The sequence below is a fragment of the Gossypium arboreum genome, chromosome 8 (genome assembly GCF_025698485.1).
Source record: "Gossypium arboreum isolate Shixiya-1 chromosome 8, ASM2569848v2, whole genome shotgun sequence".
NCBI lineage: Eukaryota > Viridiplantae > Streptophyta > Magnoliopsida > Malvales > Malvaceae > Gossypium > Gossypium arboreum.
In genome coordinates this window covers 34254570-34276510 of record NC_069077.1, presented here as the reverse complement: position 1 = coordinate 34276510, position 21941 = coordinate 34254570, and the positions used below count along the sequence as shown (strand labels likewise).

Sequence of the window (21941 nt, the reverse complement as noted above, 5' to 3'; positions counted from 1 at the left end):
ATTGGGTTATGGTGAGGGTATATCAGACCCGTTGCCGTAGAACAACAGGAAAAGTCCGAAACTGAATCAAAGCTAAGTCCCACTGTTAAAGGAAATTGACCCTCTTCTTCAATGAAAAATGAAAACTATCCTACCAGTTTTCAGCTAACATGAAAACACAATCTAATGATAACATAATAAACAAAATTCACCCAACTCGATAGGAAAAGCGGAGTAGCTTTGTATTTTTATTTTTTCTGCTACAAGATTTAAACTTGTTCTCTTAACATGTATTTCGATTTAACAGAGTTGTAGCATGAGCATTTGGAACAGTTTGTCCAACATAAAACACATACAACCATGTAAAAGTGAAGTACAACCTACAGACTGAGCTTACCGGCTAAGTACCATGTGTGCATAGCCAGAACACCAAAGCACATAAGATTAATAAGCGAGGATAACCCGTGAATCATTCCAAATTTCTTGTTCATGGCTGCGAGCTTTGGGTTCTTCTTCGCGACTTCGTGGTTCTTTAACCCTCCAATTTCATTACCAATGTTCTCTTCTCTCTCTACCTTGTGCCTATGCTTCATCATCTGCAAGTCCACAAACAACATAATAAACTCACTAATGCAGCATTAGAAAGAATGAACTCACTTATGTACTGCATGGTTGCTTAGGGAACATAGAACAAATCAGAAAATACTTAACACCTTGGAATCTCATCCATCCGATCAACTGAATCTTAAATACAACCATCCTCACTTCTCAGTACAAATATACCCTAAATTCTCATAAAAACACAAAAAACTTCATCACCCTAAAATATCTTAGACTACTAAATTTATGGGTTCCAACCCATCAAACTTATCCAAACTATCGCCCAGCTTCTAAATTGTCTCTAAACTTCAAAATATTCTAAATGAATCTTCATACTATCATTATTGTATTTTGTGAGCCTGACTGCCAATTTAGGTGTTAAATGTCAGTTCAGATATGACAATTAAATGATAAACACGTGATTTAAATATTTAAGGGGACTCTTTTTTTTTTCTTTTTTTTTTTTTTAAAACATCAAATTTAAACTATCCAAACAGCAAGTACACATGTATTTTTCAATATAGAATGTTGGTCATAATTTAAGGATATCAGGTGCAATTAACCCTAAAATAAAAGTTCTTTTATCTTTTTATTTCCCAACCAAGTGAACCCTACAAGTCAAACCAGATTTTAGAGATTTTCATTGATTAACATGAAAATAAACAAGTCCAATTTCTATGATGAACAAGGGATAGAACTGAACGAAATTACCTCAATGGTCATGGGAGTGAAAACGAACAAATTTATGAGATTAAAAGCAAAAGCAGACACTAAAAAGCCAAGCTGGTACTTCTCGGTAGTGGTCGCCGACTTCCACGGATGCATATAACCAAACGCCGCCGCCGATACGGCACAACAAACCCCCACCATCGAGAAATAAGCAGGGAACATTTTGCTTTGCAGATTACCAAATTGATGCCTTGGCAGATATCTAAGTAAAAATTAAAGGAAATAACAAATTATTTTTTTTTAAATAATTTGGGATTAATTAAGGGTATAATAAGAAAAGAAAAAGGCGTACTTGAACATGAGGATACCGCCGATGAAAGTGACCCAAAGGGCGGTGCCCCAGGCGGTTGCGAAGCAGAGGAGATGAGCTAGTTTAATAGAAGTAGAGAGAATGGGTGAAATTGAGTCGTCGGATTTTGATCCAAAGGTCTCCGGCGAGAATATTACTCCGACGGCAAAGAAAGCCACCGCCGTCAAGAATCGTGTTAACCAAGCCATCTCCCGGTTTTACTAGAATTAGGGATTTGGAGGAAATGTTACATAGAGATCTCTTTCATGGTGGTAGTTGGTAAGGAATTTCAATGGAAATGTTACATACCGTGAACAAACCGCAGTCCACCATTTCATTTTTTTAAAAAAAATTGGGAACAAGTATTTTCTTTTTTCCATTTTTCATGGGATTTTATTCAAAGATTATCTCAATGGTGATAAGCAGATTGATGGAGCATGTGATTTGATGAAAGTTTAAATTATATTTTATTTTTATAATTGAGATATAGATAAATTACTCTTAATATATTAGAAAAAGATGTACTAATTAATATTTTTAATTATATATTGTTAAGTGATGATTTATCTTTTTCAAAATTTTGTATGTGAAGTGGAATTAAAGGAGGAATATGATTAGGTAAAAGTATCATAAAAGTTTCGTATTAAGAATCGAATTATATTTTCTCTCTTTATTAAAAATTTATCTTTAAAAATTTATAATTCAATCTCAAGCTTCTCAACTTGTTTTTGTCCATATATTTCATTTATTTATTTATTTTTATTTTTAAATATCAATAAAATGATATTAAAAATCTCTATCAACAATGCATCAAATAATTATTCATACTAAATACAAATTATAATTTCAAAATAGTGTAAAATCAACATGGTTTGGCAACATTTTATAACTTTTTCTAAGTTTAATTTTTAATAATCCAATTATTAAATTTCATGTTTCATTCATGTAAACTCGCATGCTAAGTTTAAAGTAAAAAAATGTTTTTAACTATTTATTTTATGTAAAAAATTCAGCCATAATATCTATATTAATATATATAATATTTTATGTCAATGTGATAGAGATACCATATCGATTTAAAATTTTGTAAGCATGACAAGTATATATTGATAAATTCAATTGTTAGATTATTAAAATATTAATTGTAGAAAAAATTATGAAATGGTGTAAAACCATATTGGCTTTACGTTGATCTAAGTGGATCCTTCCCTACCTCATATATTTCATATATTTTTTAGTATTTATTTGTCTTTTAGTTATTACAATATATTATAAGGAAAATTATTCGATACATAAGTTTTTGTGTTTTTTAAACTTTACAAGTAGGTCAAAAGTGCAACATGTGTCTCATATAGTAAAAAAAATTAAAAATATATAACCAAATGAAATCCTTGTGTAACACACCACACTTGACCCGGTCACCGAATCCGAATATTTGATGTCACATTACATTGCCGAAGCAACTAAGCTAACTTACTACTTATTCACATCATTCAATGAACATTTATCATATCAATCCATTTATTAATCCAACATATTAACCACATCAATTCTTAATATTTAAGTACATATTTTATTAAGTTACGAGTTTATGCTAAGTCTATTTGAGAGTTATGACTCAAATCCAAACTCAATTATCACATTTTAGTCTTATGTCTCAAGACAAAGAACTTTATGTCTCGAGACGAGCCTTATTTTGTTTTTGGCAATTTTTTTTTATATCAACATGTCTCGAGACACTAGATGTGGTTTTTCGAGGTAAAGTCTCTTATGCCTCGAGACTAGGTCTAAAGACCAACCTCCTTTGTTTTCTTATTTTAGCTTCAATAATTCCTTATCTCAAGACAAGGGGCACATTGTCTCGAGACCTAAATAGAATTATCGAGACTATTTAGACAATGTCTTGAGACATTAAACATATAGATAAACAATAAAGTAAAATTTGATCTTATGAGCTCAAGACACATTCATGTTGTCTAAACATATAAATAAACAATAAGGTAATTTTTTTTCTTATGGTCTCAAAACACATTCATGCTATCTCTAGACTCAATGGCAAAAGGACCCTAAATAAACATTTTCAAGTGTTCAAACCATACCAAAATATACCTTAAACATAGCTAAACATTACTTCAATATAAGATCATCAATTTGACACATACAAACATAACCAAACACCATCAAAATCGTAACCATCGATGTATCATTATCTAACCAACTAATTCACATATTAAAACACATATAATCTAGCATAATTATCTACTAATCAAGGAATGAAATTCACCTTAATAAAGCTTATATGCCAAGTATCAAATATACTAAAATGTTAACTTAAACATCATGCCCAAAACAACTTAGGTATATACCATTTCAACACAAACACGTATATACATATAAAAGAGTTAGTAAAATGATTCTAGAGTTAAATAGTTGAGAATGGATGCTTGAACACTTTCAATCTATAGAAATCCTCGTCTAGACCTGCACACGGAAATAAACATAACTATGTGCTGAGTATTGAATACTTAATGATGCTAATATAATTTAAACACAATACATTAAAAATAAACTAAAACAAAAACATATAAAAATATCAATTACATTAATGTATACTAAGTTAACTCATCACATCATTTTCCAACTTTCTTATTTATTTCTTATTTAAATATCAACTTCAATGCTTACTCATTTTGGCCTCTATTAGACTTGCCCATGGGTTGGGCTGGAGACTCAGCCGAAAAGTGGGAGGGTTTGGGCAAAAATATAGACTCGAAAATGGGTTTGGGTAAAAAAAATAATGTTTGGCCCAGGCTGGCTGACTCGAATTTGCAAAAAAAGAATTAATATTTTTTCTGTTGTTTTCCCACTATTTTCCTACTGTTTTGCTTCCATTTCACTATTATGCTGTTACTATTATGTTGTTATTGTTTGGATATTGTATAACTCTTATTTTATTGTTAATTTTTCTGCTATTTTAGAGACATTTGTTTGTTAAGTTGCAACTATCTTAGTGTTATTTAAGTATAAAGATTTTTTTAAAATTATTTTCAATTTATTGGGAAATATTTATTTTAATGTTTTTAGTGTTTTTGATGTTTTATATTTTCATAATTTTTTTATATAAAAAATAAAATAAAAAAGATTTAATATAGGCATGTCGAGTAGGACTTGGGCAAAAATTTAGACTCATTTTTTGGGTCGGGCTCGGGTTTATTAATCGAGCCTAGAATTTGTTAGGGCTCGACCCGACCTATGGATAACTCTAGCCCATATTATCTGTTGATAGACACTAGAATGGGTACTTGGATCTATATAACGAATAAGTATACGACCCTTTGAGAACTGAGACTATTTCTTTCTGCTATCCTGGGTTGCCCGACAACCATAACTTTTAGTATTTTCCCACAAAACTCATGGAATTAGAGCTAGTAAATCACTGTATCGGTGACCTTATGACATGCCAATTATATCCAAACTACATCTAACATCGTTTAATGGAGCATTAACATCATAATCACCACTATAATACATGTTATCATAATATCAATGTCTTAATCTTTATATACATATCAAACACAATTTCAAATATTTATTACATATTTCAACTATCATCACATCGAATCCATCATTAAAAGTTTATAGGGGAAAGATACAATTACCTTGATGTATATTCATATTAGATTATAATGACCAATTAATCTATGAAAGCAAATTGAAATTGAATTACAGAAACACAAACCAGAAGCAACTATTTGTTAGTGGCTTTAAGTTTTCCTTTGTTCCAAGGTGATCCTACATCATTTTTAACTATAAAAATTAACTCGAGTACAGAAACAAATTAATTACACAATTCAAACATAATTTTGTACAATATAAATATGAACACATTATATTCATTTAGTTTAATATCTGAAATACTCGTAACTTTCAATTTTCCATATCAAATTGACAATCGATTTCACATTTTTACTAGAAACCTCAAGTTTTCAATTCATGAAATTTTTTATAATATTTTTAATTTATTCAATTTGGTCCCTAATACCATAAAATTAACTATATATTTTTAAGCTTGATTCAAGCTTAATTTAATAGTTTTAATGTAATTACAACCTATTTCACCATAATCTTAATTCATACTAGTTTGTATGAACTTAACCTTTAAATCCACACTTTCTCAAACTTTCTATCATTGTTTCAATTAAATAAACTAATCAATTTCTAATTCCATGGTTTGTTGTCATTATATCTAACATATACTAATTATTTACCAAAACTTTGCAAGAAAAAGTCACTTACCTTGGGAAAGATGGAGAAGATGATATTTTCATATTCTCTTTCCCACTAAGGAATGCATATATATAATTAGTCAAATAATTAAGTTAACCATGCCTTTAATTGATCATCAACCATATATGTATTAACATTATTATTTTATGATTATTTATAAAAATGATGAAAAAGCCATCGATTCCCACTTTCATATTTTTATTATGGAATATTTAATTCTAAGGACTTGATTAATAACTCAATAAGGATTTATGAAACTTTCTAATCACTTTTCTATATTTTTAATCACTTTGTAATTTAATCATTATACTATTTATACTAACCAAATCAATTTAATTATTAGCTCATTCTACTTCCTATTGCCACGTTTAACTTATAACCTCGTCGTTTCAACTTACTGAACATCTCAACTTCAAATTTTTGGTCTAAAGCTAACTTTTCCAACACCACAAGAATCAAGTCATTACATTTCTCCCCTCCTTTAAGAAATTTTGTTCACGAAATTTACCTAAAAATTCCTTGGGTTCCCAAGTAGCCTCCTCGACATTATAACTATGCCATAGCACTTTTACCAATAGGCCCCATTTATTTCTCAGCTCTTTAGTTTCTCGAGCCAAGATTTCAACATGTTTTTTGTCATATGATATATTTGGTTAAACCTTAACTGATTCTATTGAAATTACATGTAATGGGTCTAATTGGTACCATCGAAGCATAGAAACATGGAATACCTTGTGGATTGCCTAATTTAGGAGAGAGAGCCAATCTGTAAGCTATGAATTTAACACGTTCCAGAATTTTATATGGTTCGACGTATCTTAGGCTCAACTTGCACTTTTGACCAAATTAGATCACATTTTTCCATGGAGAGACTTTTAGAAATACTTTATCTCCTACTACAAACTCAATTTCTTTTCATTTTAAGTTTGTATAGAATTTTTACATGTTTGAAGCTGTAACAGCTCGTTTTTAGTGGTGTCAAAAATTGTGGTTTTAGGACCATAATTTTGATGAGTGAGTTTGTAAACATTACTTATTTAATATTTACGAGACCATTAGAATGTCATATTAAAGTTTGGTCCAGTAAATTTTGATGTTTGAATAGTTAATTATAGTACAAGGACTAAATCGTAAAAACTATAAAACTTAATCGCTATAAATTTTGATCTTTAGTTGTAGTATTCACACTCTAGACATTATATTTGAGGCAACTAAATATATAGATTTGAGGTGGTGTTCGCAAGTATACGGGTCAGGTTGTAATATAGTTACAACGAAGTAGGTAAGTACTCCGAGGATTATATCCATAGGATTTCAGTTTGGAGAAGACTGCTATCAAATCAATTACGAGAAATAATTACTAATCTACTTGAGTCATGAATTAGTAGTGTTAATATAGAAGCAAGATGATAATAATATTAATGAACTAAATAAATTAAATTAAACCTAAATCTACTCCTAAGTTCATGTATCAGCTTCTCATATCCCTTGTTTCGATTATACGAGTTCCTTTAGCATAGATCCAATTGTTTTACCTAATTAATTATTGATGTAGGGTTCTAATTAATCAACTAGTTGATACCCTAGCAGTATCTTTCAATACGTCTACTAGAATAACAAGTCGACAAGAACTACTTATCTTCCAATCTCACAATCTAGACCAGTTCAGGGTTAAGGTGTTCACGGATAGACCATACCAATTTTGGGTTAATTCTGACCTAAATGACTTAATAGGGTTGTCAAGCCTAGGGTGTAAGTTCTTCCTCTTCCAAACAGCTGATCTGCTAAGAAACTTTATCCTTCAATCAATTAATAAGATTAGAACAGTTAAAACCATGCAAGATATGTATGAAGCATAAATTGACTCTAATATTTACATAAACATTCAATTAAACAATGCTAAAAAAAGAGATATAAAGAATAGAATAAAGGGAAAAAGATGTTTATGGATTTATCAATGAAAACATGGCTCCGAAATAATCTCTACTTGCGAAAGTCTCATTTCGAAATAGAATCTTTCAATTATAAGAATATAAAAATACCTTAACTAAAAACTAAGAATGAAATAAAAACCCTAAGTATATTTTCTACCTCCCTCTAAATTGTGTGTTTAAACTGATTACAATGGCCTTTATATAGGCTAAACTTGAAATTTTAAAATATCTAAATTTTCCTTGAAGTCCTTAGAGTTCAACTACGAAAAATACACCTAATTTACCTTCAAAACATGATTATCACATGCAGGATTTTTTTAGGTTGCATAGGGCTTGGTTGCAACACAATAGGCCTGTGTTGCAACACAATAGGCCTGTGTTGCAACCAAGCACAAGAGGTATGTCACAACACAGTAGGGAACATGTTGTGACATCGAAGGCAGTTTCACTCTAGGACCCGTTTTTTGTTTTTGTCTTCAATGTTGAGACATTAATGTCGTGGTGTCGCAACATAGGCATTAGTTTCGACCTAAATATGCATCTTTAGCTCCCGATTTATCCTACAAGACCATGTAACCTTATTTAGATATATAGAATGTAATAAAAACTACTAAAAAGCATAAATTACTGCTTTAAGCATGAAAACATAGATATATACTAAGATGCTTTGATTTAACTATTAAACAAGCTAAAGTTGTGTAAAAAGGATGTAAATAATAGTGTAATTCATCGTAAATCATCAAATTATTTTTATGCTTAAAACTATTTGATACTTACTATTCTTGAAATCCATACATGTCCTAAGCCTCATAACGTTACAAGCTGAAAATCCCTGTGTAATCTAGGTAGGCTTAGTAAAGCTTTGACATCATACTGAATAATGGCATATTTGACTATTTGCATTCTACTAGGATAATCAAATAACTTGCATAATTTATTTATGTATTCTTACATTTGAGACCATTAATGCTTGTGTACTTTGTAATATACTGAACTTAGGTGTTTGATATCAAAAGTGCTAAGTTAGTAATAGCTCATGCCAAGATTATGTGTGAATATGAAATACCTATTCACGTGCTTAAAGATAACACTTGTACCATACTTTTTCAAGGGTTGTCTTTTCATTTACAGCTTTTGTTTGTGTTGCTTGAGGACAAGCATTGACTTAAGTTTGGGGGAGTTTGATCTGTCGTAATTCGGTGTAGCAGATTAAACTAGTTTTTGTGCTTTAGGAGCTTAAACATAAGCATTTTAGTTAAGTTTTAATTGTATTTCTGTAAGTTCAATTAAGTTCAAGAAAAATGTTTAATTTGAGTCTTTTATTAACCTTAAGGGCTGAATAAGACTTAAAGGGTAAGCTAATATACTTTGTGAGCGTGTAGGAGACCATAAGAAGGCGTGCTAACTCGATACTAGTAGCTATGTTGCAACATGGAGTAAAATAGAAGAATTCCAAGACTGTTTTTAATGGTGCGACACAGCTGAGGATGTCGCGACATATCCCTGAAGACACCCTAAAGTTGACCATACTGCTCTCAATGTCGCGACATGGGACCTAATGTGTCGCGACATCACCTCTGTACGGGAAATAATTACGAGCCAGGGGTATTTTGGTCTGCACAATCAAGTGTTAAGCACTAAGGCGACAGTTGACTTAGGGTTGAGGACGATGGCCACCCTAAAGTCTATAAATATGCTCATTTAACACATATTATAGACATTTTTTCATATTTTATAATTTTCTCTTAGATTTAGTCTTTAGTTTCTCTTTTCTTAGGTTTTAGATTTTATTTCCGTTCTTGTTAATTACTTTTGGTGGTGAAATCAGATTTGAGAAATACTATCAAACTCTGTGAGGGTTCTGCGCTTAATCTTAATACAAATCAGGCTTCTTCTAAGCTCTATTCTCTTGAACTATTCTTTATGTTCATTTTTTCTATCAAGTTTATATCGTGTACTAGATCCATGAGGAAGTAATCCTCTTTGGGGGAATTAGCGAGTGGAAGTATGATTAATTAATTATTTTGTAGTGATTTTTTAATGGATCAACTGTTCAGGAGATGAGGAACCTAAACCCTAGGCCTGACAACCCTAAGAAGTCATTAATGTTGGAATTAACCCAAATTTGGTATGGTCTATCCGTAAACACCTTAACCTTGAATCGGTCTAAACTATGAGGTCAAGAGATAAGTAGTTCTTGTTAACTCAATATATCAATAGAAGATCAAAAGATCCTACTAGGGTATTGACTAGTTTATTGAACAAGAAAACCCGAGAAGATAGTTGATTATGACATACGAAGCGAGCTAATCACCTATGCCCAGATCTGATACATATTTGATTATTTGATTTCTCGTGTTTTATTTATTTACTTTCTTTTATTTCTTTTCTTATTATTTTTAATATAGTTTATAAAAACCTTTCTTTTAATTATTCGTACTATAATCCAACTAAAGTATTAATTAGATTTAATTATGTTGAGATTAGAATTAATTTAGCGTTAGCCTCCCTTGGGTACAATCTTCAAAGTACTTACCTACTTCGTTGTAACTATATTACAACTTGACCCGTCTACTTGTGGATACTGCTTTTCAAATCTTTTGTGCAAGATTTCTACTCTAGACGTTGGTACGTTTAGAGGCGGTCAATAAATGGCATATTAGTCTTTCAATCGGTTTTCTCATTTTCGATTAGACTAATGACATGTTTAGGGTCGTATACTAATACAAGTTGTCTTTCTATATTACAATCTGACTACGTAATACCGCTTAATGTTAGTTAAACATTAAACAACTAGTGAACAACATTTGCTTCCATTTTGCTTTGTGTTCAAAAACCATATGAGGACAATGTATAAAGTATTAACATAATTCATGAATAATTTTATTAACCAATGTGTTTGAAAAATTACAAGTGTACTTAGACAAAAATACTACACCTAGGGCACCAGATCCAATATTCCATGCATTTACCTATTGCCCTGCTATGTCAACCCATACCTAAAAGAGAATGAGCATAAATAGGTTGACTGAGCTCTAAGGAATACAGAGGCTAATAAGTAAAAAGACATGTAGCACATGAGGAAAAATCGACAATGCTCTTTATAAGATCTCCTAAGGCTTAAGTGTCACGCCTTGAATCGGGGCATGACAGGCACCGTACACTCGTGAGATAAAATCTCATGAATATGCAAGGCTATCGCTAGTTAACTAAAATTCAAGTAAACTAAAACATTTAGTATAAAAATCATAAGGTCATAATATTTTAAAACTTTATGAATTTCCTTTGAAATTATCAATCAAAATGTGTAGTAAACAAAAAAAGTTCAAAATAATAACTTGTCTAGTAGTATCGAAATTGTAAAACTTCAAAACATCTTAGAAATATAAAGAAATGCAATAATATCTAAAAGTGTCACTCCCCAAACTTTTCACATTCACAATCTAAGTTAGAACTTGTAAAAATATAAAAAGATAGAGTGAGTTTTACTAATTGGCACTTCCCTTAGTTGGGTTAAACGAGCACAAAAGCATTTAGGCCAAATATTTAGTAAAAAATATGTAATTGCAAAATTTATGGTAATATGTGATAACATAAATTCAAAAAATCATTTCATATGGAAAACAATAATTAAAACAAATTAATAATTTCTAAATATATCAATAGACAAAAACCAATTCCCTTTTTATCGCTATGGTCACCTTTAACCCTAGTGGAAAAGGTCAAAAAACACGATTAACCTCAATTGTAATATGTCAAAATAAAAAACACAATTCACCTCAATATCAATGAGTCAAAAACCACTATTCTAAACCGGTGACACAATTGAAACTGATTTCTAAACATAAAATACATGTCGACATGACCAACATTTAACCCTTATTAGCAGGGTTGGAACATAACATTTCAAGAGCAAGTTCAAAATCATAAAATTGGGTTACCTATAATATCTCAAATATATACATACAAAACATACTTCATATACAAATACATAATTTGATATTATACTATCACAAAGCATATTATATATATTCCAAAACGTAATTTGAATGACATAAGTATACCACAAGCACAATCTGATCATATATTTCTCAAAAATAATTGTACTAGCATGCTTAACTTGATTTTCATAAAACATGGAAAAAAATAACATATGCTACATAATAACATAGAACATTTGAAGTTAATTTTTCAGGAATTAAACACCAAAGGAATACTAAGTCATTTACTTGGTTTATTCAACCAACACATGAGCAATGATTTTCAAAATTCTCTTAGTAGCTTAAAATTTAATAATGGAACTCGAAAATCGAAATTTGATCAATAAATTAGAAGCTTAAAAAGTACGATTTCCATGAAAATCCTAAAATATTTTGGTTGTGGGGCACTTCACTAATAAACTGATACACAGTTATACAATTTAATAAAGCCATCTTTTTACCTCGAAAGTATGTAAATCAAATTTAATAAAATACATACATATAAATAAGAAAATTCAATAATTAATCAAACTTAATTTAGTAAGGTCCTAACCAAATAATATGTACTCGGGCAAAAAATATTAAAAAAAGACGAGTTTTAGCTCGATTAGCACGGACATTGTTGCTAATGCAGGAGGACGTGGGTTTTAGTGTGCTGAAACGCATTATCATTTTATTTATTGGATGGGGAGAGGCTATATGTAGTTGGAATTATAAACTTCATGATCATTTGGCTTACTTGAAGCGGCTCTAACTTATAGTTTATTGGGTATTTCGATAGTGTAAAAACATGAATTTAAAAATTAAATGTAGTACTAAAATTGATAAACTTGTTTCATCAAAATTGATTACCAAAAGCCTTATTTTAAAAAAACCAAAACATAAAAATTTATCACAGACTACTTAGATTTTTTGGGTTAACAATTAGGGTTTTGTATCTTTCAACATCGAAATCATATGATGAGGATAGAAATACCAAATGAAAGTATAAGTTTCATACTATGAAAAATATCTAAATTTCGAAACAAAATAACATCTATAGATAGATTTCTAGTGTCTCAAAGTTGGTTACTCGAAACCGTCAAAATTCATACGACAAACTTCAAAGTTATTTTCTCCTAAATTACCTCATCGAAAAAGATGTCGCACATACCATTTGAAAGGTCTTGAAAAGAACTTTCATTGGGTACCAAAAATGTCACTGGAACTTTATTGGAAAGTGTTAAGTATGACTCTTATTTTAGTCAAATTTGAGAAATAATCTTCTAGTTAAACTTTGTTTATTTGTTTCAATCAAACTCTAATTAGTCTAGATTATTTTATTATTGTTTGACCTACAAATTTAGCCTATAAATAGGCTCTTTTACAACATTAGAAAATACACCAATTAGAGATTAGAACTCATAACACATTTAAAGAATTTTGTGTTTACGTTTTGAGGGTTCTTTGTTTTCGGGCTTTCAGGGTTTAGTTTTTATCTCCATCTTTTTTATTCTTCGTTCTTTAGCCATTATAGTAAAATTACATTTTTCCATGGTTTTTTATCCTCTTTGGAGAGTTTTTTCCACGTTAAATTTGTGTGTTCAATTTCTCAATTTCTTCCATTTTTTTTACTTGTTCGTTGTTTAATTGGGTCGATCCCAACAAGTGGTATCAGAGTTAGTTTAATTTTCGTAGATCAGCCCGTTCAGAGATGGCAACAACAAGGTTTGAAATTGAGAAGTTCGATGGTGTCACAAATTTCAATCTGTGGCAAGTTTGGATGATGACAATTCTAGTTCAAACTGACTTCAAAAAGATTATTTCCGGGAAAAAGCTTGAGAACCTAAATCAAACAAAATGGGAAGAGCTTTACTGAATTACCCAAAAACGTTAAAGAATATAAGAAAAAGACCAAAACATTTTTGAAAAATATTTTTAAATATTTAAAATAAGTAAAAATGTTAAAAAAGCAAATCGGACTCGGATCTCAATGAAAGTGTTTTTAATATTACTATAATTAGCTTTACTGAATTACCCAAAAACGCAAAAGAATATAAGAAAAAGACCAAAACATTCTTTCTTTATGTTTTTTTAACAAAAAATGATTCTTAAAGATAAAATAAAATCACATGATTGCATCACATGGGTGTCTTAGATTAGCTTCTCTGTCATTGACATCATCCTTTAATCTGGCCCCCACATTCTCTCCTCTTTCCAATGTTCCCAACATTCAAACATCACCTCACGTGTTCCTTTCTCTCCATTTTTAATTACTATTTCTTCAATTTTCTTTATATTTATTTTTGCGATTAAATTTAAATTTATTTTTTCTTCAAATTTAAAATTTGTTAATCCTATATTTCGTGAGTCCATTTCAAGTTATTGCAATTTTATAAATCAATGCATTTGATTAAGGAAGATTATTTTGTGAGTTGAGACATCTATATGTCTAAATTAGTGATACCACATGCTTCACATTCATAACATGTTGCATATATTTAATCCAGACATAATAATTCAAACATTAAAAACTTATCAAAAATAATTTATGTTAATAAAGCATCAATAAATTAACTATAAGCGAATTTAAGAACATATATAAGTGACACATGACACCTCGAAATCTATTAAATGAAACTCTCTTCAATGCTTTCAAACTCAAAGAAAATAGACTAGAACTCTGTTTCTCCTAATAACCAGAAACACAACTAGGAGGCAAACAATGACTTTGACTCCCTTAAATAATCGGTATAATATCATTTTTAGTCCTTTTTAATTATAAAATATTAAATTTAAGTTATTTTAAAATAATTTTTTACTATTAACTTGCTTAAACTTTGAAAACTTTATTTCAATTTCAATAACAAATTTCTAACTTCATTCCTAAACTCTATCTAATCTTGGACATCCACATCCAAATGATCTTAACCTACTCACAACATTTTATTCTTCAAATAAATACTTCTTCTTATATCAAGAAAATATTAGTTAAATGAAGTACCACCCTGGGTTTTTTTACTAAAATATTATAATAAAAATAAAATAAGAAATAGTTTATTTGAAAATTATGTACCAAAATGGTACATTCAAGGTGATCACGCATGGTGCATAGGTGGCACCACCCTACTCGACACAAAAAATTATTAAAAAATACTATTATATTTAAAATTCTATTAAAAAAACCGACGTGACACTGGTGGAGGGTAAGCCAGAGGCGGTACCAATGAAACCTATGCCATAGATGGCACCCACACTCCCAAACCCCCTCCGGCTCTATTTAAGTTTAAAAAAAATTTTAATCATGAATTTTTTTAAGCAATATGTTAAAAAAACAGTAATATTATTTTTGTTAAAAAGATAGTAATATGTTTAAAAAACAAAATCTGTAAAAAAAAATAAATTTACCTTTAATATTTACATTTTTTCAAATTGATCTTTATTTATTTTTAATTTAAATTAAACTAATTTTTAAAATAATTAAATTGTTATTTTAAAAAAATATTATATTTTTATACATTACAACACACAACACACATCACATTTCACATGAATTTTGTATTATTATTTTTAATTTTGAATATCCATGTGAAATGTGATTTGTGTTTTAATGTCTAAAAATATAATATTTTATTAAAATAAAAATTTAACTATTTTAAAATTAGTTTAATTTAACTTAAAAATGAATAAAGATTAATTTGAAAAATGTAAATATTAAAGGTAAATTTATTTTTAACATATTTTGTTTTTTTAATGAAATAATATTACTTTTTTTAACATATTGTTTAAAAATCCATGGTAAATTTTTTTTAAACTTAAATAGAGTTGGAGGGGTTTGAAGTGTGGGTGTCGCCTATGGCATAGGCTTTTCTGGTGTCGTCTCTGCCAAAGGCTTCACCAGTGCTGCCTCTGACTGTCACATCAATTTTTTTAATAGATTTTATCTTTATTTTTAAATATAATAGTATTTTTTAACAGTTTTTTGTGTCAGAGTAGGGTGGTGATGCTTATGCACCAGGCGTGACCACTCTAAATGTACCATTTTGGTACATAAATTTTTAAATATATTATTTTCGTATTTTATTTTATTTTTTTATAATATTTTAGTTAAAAACCATACCACCCCACCGTCAAATTTTCAGTTGAATCACCTCGTATGCTTTTATATGCTTTTAAACCTCGATACCTCCATATGGTACAAACAAATAATACTAGTTGTCTAGATTGAAGGCTATATGTACCATCTCCAATGGAGCATTGTCCTATAAATACAATAATAAAGGTAAAATAAAATGTTAAAACTTCGCGAGAATTGATGCAAAACTTTCCCTGCAAGAATATTGAGAAAACAAAATTCTGCTTTAAATACTTAACAATAAAAGTTTATTAAAATAAACACTACTAAAATTCCAAATAATTTACTTTTTTCTGACCTTTGGTAATGCTAATGCTTTCAGTTGTAACCTTAATTTTAGATTTTTTTCCTCATCCTCAAAATCTCTTTTTTTTTTTTAATCAGGATTTGATAAATAATATAATACTTTTTAAAAATTTTATTTAAAATATGATCGAACTTAAATTTCACCATTCAAAGACTTGAGTTTAATCAAATTCAACCCATTTTATACTATTTTAATATATTTTTATCTATTTTTATATTATGTAATATATATAAAAAATTGAATATTTATAAATATGAGACAAAATTTTAAACTTATATTTTAGTCGGACAAAATTTAGATAAATATAAAATATATTAATATTATACAGAAACTCCATCCAAATACGACCAGTACAGCAATAAACACCTCAAATTCAAAGGAATCAGATTATAAAAAGAGAGAGATTAAGATGTGGAAGGCATCTCTCTTTTTTCCCACTTTATTGCGCCCGAATCAGATTCATATATCTAATTTTTGGAGGGGATTTATTATTATTTGCTTTTACTATATTTTACACTATATATTTGATGTTTTTGTGGTATTTGTTTGTATAATGAGTAGTTGGTGGCTGTGTAGTCACGCGAAGCTAATTATGCAAAGGGGTATGGTTGGAGGAGGTTTCACATATTTCATGGGAGATGGGAAATTTTGGAGTAAAAGTGAGCTGTGTTCTGTCATGATGACAACATGGTGGTTTTGGTATTCCAGAAAATGGTTGCTCCTTTGCCTAGGGTGTCTCAAATCCTGTTTCGGTTTTATGTAAGAATACGCTGAATTGATAATCGAATCTTCTCAATGCATAAAGTGATATAAAGATGAAAAAGAAGGGCTGGCAGACGAAAAGAAGCAAAGGAAAATGTTTGAGTAGAACGGAAGTGTGAGAGCCGATTTTTATGAGGGAAGGAGCATAATATCACTTGCAAGGAAAGGAAATGAGAAGCTTTTTAAAGCTACAATAAAAAAGGATAAGTGGCCCTATACATATTTATCAAGTACCTGATGATTTAACTAATTCCAAATGATGATAATTTGATTATTGGTGAGAAAGAAAAATGTCAAAATGATGTGTCGAATGTCCTCAAAAGTCAATAGCACCTTGTTTTTATATGAGAATGATTCTTTGTTTGATTCCCACTTCCCATTAAAAAAAACTGATCGATTATACTCAATGGTGTAATTTACATTGAAATCTTGGTACTCTCTCTTTTTTTTGGTGGTATCCTTAGATTACACTGAATTCTGGGTCTAAATTTAAACTATCACGATTATTTACGTATAATGATTACTCTCAACAAGGAATTGCATGGAGAGCAGCTACTTTTACTAATGGTCTGCCGCTGTAAAATGGATTCAACTTTTATTATTAACCATCGGAGACAGCTTTGTTTCCATTAGATCCGTTAAGGATTGCAATCGGAGAGGACCATTCCGAGAAGGCCAATGCAAACTACGTATCATCAATTTAAATATCAATACAAAACTAATGTAGTCCATCCAATTCAGAGGTGTAAGCTTTTCATTTGATATGTTATCTCCATGTTTGGTGCCAATCCAAACTCATATCAATTGAAATCCAAAAAAAAAAGGGGTTTATAAATTAGAGTATGAAATCAAATGTACCAAAATGTAAAAATTCAATAATGAAAAATACTGTTTGGAAACAACAACAAAAATAAAGGGAAAATACTGTACATGTAGGAGCTAACAGAAAAGCGTGACAAAATTTTCCGGCAGGCAAAAAAAACATTGATCTTTTTTACAGACACAGACAGTGAATGAACGGCGACTCTACTGCCGGAAAAAAACATCACGAGCAGCTATCTACAGTGACCCGGCATTGATTTTCCAAGCAAAACTCAGCAGCTCAGTGCCTCGTACTTCACCTGAATCGGACGATTAAACCCAACTTGTGATAGCAAACTCCCGACCGCAGCGAGATCCCTGCAAAACACACCTTGAAAGGCATTTGTTGCGCCTTTGTTTTCACCCGAATTAACCCTGTCATTGAAACCCGTTTCAGGTTCCAATTTAGAGTTACAACACTGTGTTTGCTGCACTTGAATTGCTGCTTGTAAAGCCGCCGTCGCCGCCGCAACTTTCTTCCTTTGCTTCTCAGCCGCTTCTTCATCCACAATAGCAGACATCACGCTGGAATACCCCTTTTGAAGCAATCTATATAGGAGCAAAGCCGACATCTTGGCTCTGTCTTTAACCGAGTCGAGATCCCGCTCATCGGCCAACTCACACCGGTCGACAAAGCCGGTGGCTTTATCGGGCTTGTGCCTTAAACAAAGCAGCAAATGCGCCCTCTCTAATTCAGACCTGGAGCACCCACGTTTTAAACCAATCAATGCGTAGTAATCGACATTCCCGGTCTCCCCTGAAGCTACCCTTTGCTTCAATCGTTGAATCTTAGCCGTTAACGCACAGAGCTTCCCCGGTATCTCCCTGTACCTCACATTGTGACGCTTCCATGGTGGACCTGGAAGCTTTCTATCACGCATGATTGAATTGTAAAGGAGCTTCAAGTGTTCAAGGTCGTGCAAACAGTCGGGCAAACAGCGTATTGTTTCCAACAGTTCGGCCCTGGTTTCGAGCGCTTGGATGGAAGTAGGGTCAAGGGCTAAGGTCTTGTTGCAATCCGAGATCGACTCGGCTATGCGACCCGAGGCCTTGTAAGCGGAGGCTCGGTGCATGTAACACTCTGCGAGGAAGCCCTGAGAGGCAAGGCGGCGGCCGTCGACGATTTTCGAGAAATGGCGGACGGCTTCTGAGTATAGGCCGGCATCCGAGGCAGCGATCGCGGCGGTTTTGCGGCGGATGAGGAGCTTGATGTGGGATAGGAGGTGGGAAATGTTTTCGGACTGGGAGAGAGAGCTGACGTTGCAGGGAGGCGTTGCAGCGGAAGAGATGTCTGGGGTGGTTATAATGACGGGAAGGGTGAAATTGTCATCGGACCAACAAATGCTTTCTCGGCGGAACGCGGCGGAGGCGAGGCGTTTCCCGGTTTGGAGCAAGACCATGGCTTCCTCCATTAGGCCTAGGTGGCAACATGCTTGGCCTAGAACCAAGTACCTGATCGAAATTGAGGTTCATCATGAATAATATTACTCAAATGCCCTTCAATACCTAATTTACAAGTGTATTAAAATCAAAGCATTTATTTTGAGGAAAGTGAAATACTTGTCAAATTCCAATAAGGCTGGCAGAGTTGTGTATTTAATTATTTACTCAAAATCCAATGCAAAATTAAAGGTCAAAATATGCAACTAAATCCCTACATCTTAAAAAAGTTTAAATTTAATTTTTATACTAAATATTTAAAAATGCTTAAATTTTCTAACCCCTTGTGATAATTATATTCTGTTTTGTCTTTTCTTTTACATTTTGTTTCTTTTTTTTAATAATTTTATGTAAATACATGATAATATTTAAATTTTATTTTAATTATAACATTAACTTTATGATAAATTATTTTTATTTTTATTTTTAAATTCTATATTTTAATCAATTTATTTGCCATCATAACTTTCTAAATAATGGTAATTAATTAGTTTTACATAAAAATGTTATTGTTACATTATAAATGAATTAAATATAAATATAAATTGTTTAATTTTAACTAAAGTCAAATACGATTTTTATGAAAGACTTCAATATATAATTAAATTTTCATTATTTTGTAATTAAAAATAGAGAAATGACCAAACTAAATAAAATGTGACAAAAATAATGGTATAATTATATTTTATTTAAAATTTACTTAGTAAATATTTGTGAGATTTTGTTGAAAGTGGAATTTCTTAAATTCATAGGGAAATAGGTATATTTTACCGCAACAGGCATCGGCATTTTATCAACCACGTAACACATCTCATCCTTTCCTACAAAATTTTACTTCTATATTTAAGAATAAGATTAGTTCTACTAAGTTTGAAAATAATGATAAATCAGGTTAATCAGGTTAATAAGATTAGTTCTACAAAATTCCCATTTCATACTATGTTCCAAGTTTGAATGTTTTGAAATTTTGACAACGAAAAACTAAATCTCAAGTTTTATAAAACTACAAGGACCGCCAAAGGTATTTAACCGAAAGCATAAAATATGTATAACCCAGAAACCGAAGAAGAATAAAAGGTTGAAAATTTATTACCTCCATTGCCCTTCTTTGTCGTAGTTTTTACACAACCCAGCCATGACTTTCTTCTTCAAGTCCGAGATGGAGAAACACTTGAAAGATGGGTCATGACCCGGTGAACCCGACGACGAGTTATCAGAATGGAGAAGCTTGACTTGCTCCCTCGAGAGCTGTTGAGACGAGATATCCGAGGAGACGGAGCCAGATGAGTCGTTGCTCGACATTTTGAGGCTGGGGATGTAATCTTGAAGCATATCGGCGACGTCCCTGAATCGCCTGAGGTAGAGCAAAGATCTCGCTTTGAGTTCCAGAGCCAACTCGGAACGAGGCGAGAGGGCCAAGGCCGCGTCGAGAAGAACGAGGGCGGAAGCGACGTCGTTTCGTTCCCGCGTTGCGATGAGGCTCCTCGCATCTTTGACGTACTTATCTACAAGCTGTTTGTGCATTAGATCAAAAGAAAGAAACCCATTTCAAGAACAGAACAAAAGAAAAACTTTATTGAAGAATATGGATAAAAAAGATGAAGATGAAGCTTTTTTTTGTTTGTTTGTTTACCTTTCTATTGGTAACCCACCAGTGTTTCTTGTGATCAGTAGCAATGGAAGATGGAGAAACAGCCATGGTTGATTTCCTTTTTTGTAATAAAAACTTGTTGAAGAAGAATCAAAATCAATCAACCATAACCCCCCCCCCCTCTCTCTCTCTCTCTCTCTCTCACTCTCTCTCTCAAAGCTTGGACCTTTTCGTTTTTTGCCTCACCTAATAAATAAAGAGAAGGAATTTGTGTGTACATATATTGGAGAAAATGGCATACAGGGGAGAGTTGGAACAATGGGAGCTCGATATAAAATGGGTTCAATATTGATTTGACCTTGAATTATTATATAATTATATATTACCGGTTTAGAACATAAATATATATATATATATATTTTTTATGACCAAAAATCATTTTTCATTCCCTATTGTTCTAGGGGCGGCCTCTAAGACGACGACCCATCAAACCCAAGCCTTCAAAAAAAAAAAAAAGTACATTTTCGAACTATAATTAATCCTCAAATTTCAAATTTGAAGTTATTAACTTATTAGTATTTTCTTAATTAGATTTATATGTCAATTTAACTATTATTTGGAATGTTAAATATGAGCTCGTTGAGAATATTTAAAACATAACTATCAAAGTATTTAATACATGAATAATTTAGATATCTTAAAATAAAAATATAACAATACTAAATTTTATTGTTGTTTTATAAATTTTTAACTGTCAACGTATTTGTGAAATTCTACTATTATTATAATTTGTAGATTAAATTAATTTCTCTACTGGTAAAGGACGAATTCAATCCTTATTTTATTAAAAAAATTAAATAATGCTAAATTATAATAAAATTAATATTTATTGTTTAAAAATTATATAAAATATTTTTTCATTTAAAGCTTATCGTTGAACAAAATATTTTATTTATAAAATTATAAAAAAATTTAAAATATATTTATGCTAATTAGTAAATGGTATTTTACTTTTAATGATATAGGGACTAAAATGGAATAATTTGATTGATTTTACATTTATCATAT

At 30.9% G+C, this 21941-nt stretch overlaps 2 protein-coding genes across 2 annotated transcripts; both read right to left on the bottom strand.

Annotated features, from left to right (window-relative positions):
- Nucleotides 1-200: 200 nt before the first annotated feature.
- Nucleotides 201-1958, bottom strand: LOC108467736 (uncharacterized). Its single transcript, XM_017768487.2, has 3 exons — nt 1601-1958; nt 1291-1510; nt 201-575 (listed from the first exon to the last, which is right to left on the bottom strand). The coding sequence occupies exons 1-3, from the start codon at nt 1804-1806 to the stop codon at nt 360-362; spliced, it is 642 nt and encodes a 213-aa protein (XP_017623976.1). The 5' UTR covers nt 1807-1958; the 3' UTR covers nt 201-359.
- A 15878-nt stretch (nt 1959-17836) lies between these two features.
- Nucleotides 17837-21248, bottom strand: LOC108468004 (uncharacterized). Its single transcript, XM_017768849.2, has 3 exons — nt 20916-21248; nt 20376-20794; nt 17837-19294 (listed from the first exon to the last, which is right to left on the bottom strand). Exons 1-3 carry the CDS (start codon nt 20979-20981, stop codon nt 18076-18078), a joined length of 1704 nt encoding a protein of 567 aa, XP_017624338.1. The 5' UTR covers nt 20982-21248; the 3' UTR covers nt 17837-18075.
- Between the last annotated feature and the right edge of the window lie 693 nt (nt 21249-21941).

Coding starts and splice junctions, on each gene's coding strand:
- LOC108467736 (XM_017768487.2), bottom strand. CDS start 1,806: ATGGCTTGGTTAACACGATTCTTGACGGCGGTGGCTTTCTTTGCCGTC. Junction 1,511..1,600: donor GGCGGTATCCTCATGTTCAA/GTACGCCTTTTT, acceptor ATTTTTACTTAG/ATATCTGCCAAGGCATCAAT. Junction 576..1,290: donor TCACTCCCATGACCATTGAG/GTAATTTCGTTC, acceptor GTGGACTTGCAG/ATGATGAAGCATAGGCACAA.
- LOC108468004 (XM_017768849.2), bottom strand. CDS start 20,981: ATGGCTGTTTCTCCATCTTCCATTGCTACTGATCACAAGAAACACTGG. Junction 20,795..20,915: donor GGTGGGTTACCAATAGAAAG/GTAAACAAACAA, acceptor ATGCACAAACAG/CTTGTAGATAAGTACGTCAA. Junction 19,295..20,375: donor GACAAAGAAGGGCAATGGAG/GTAATAAATTTT, acceptor AATTTCGATCAG/GTACTTGGTTCTAGGCCAAG.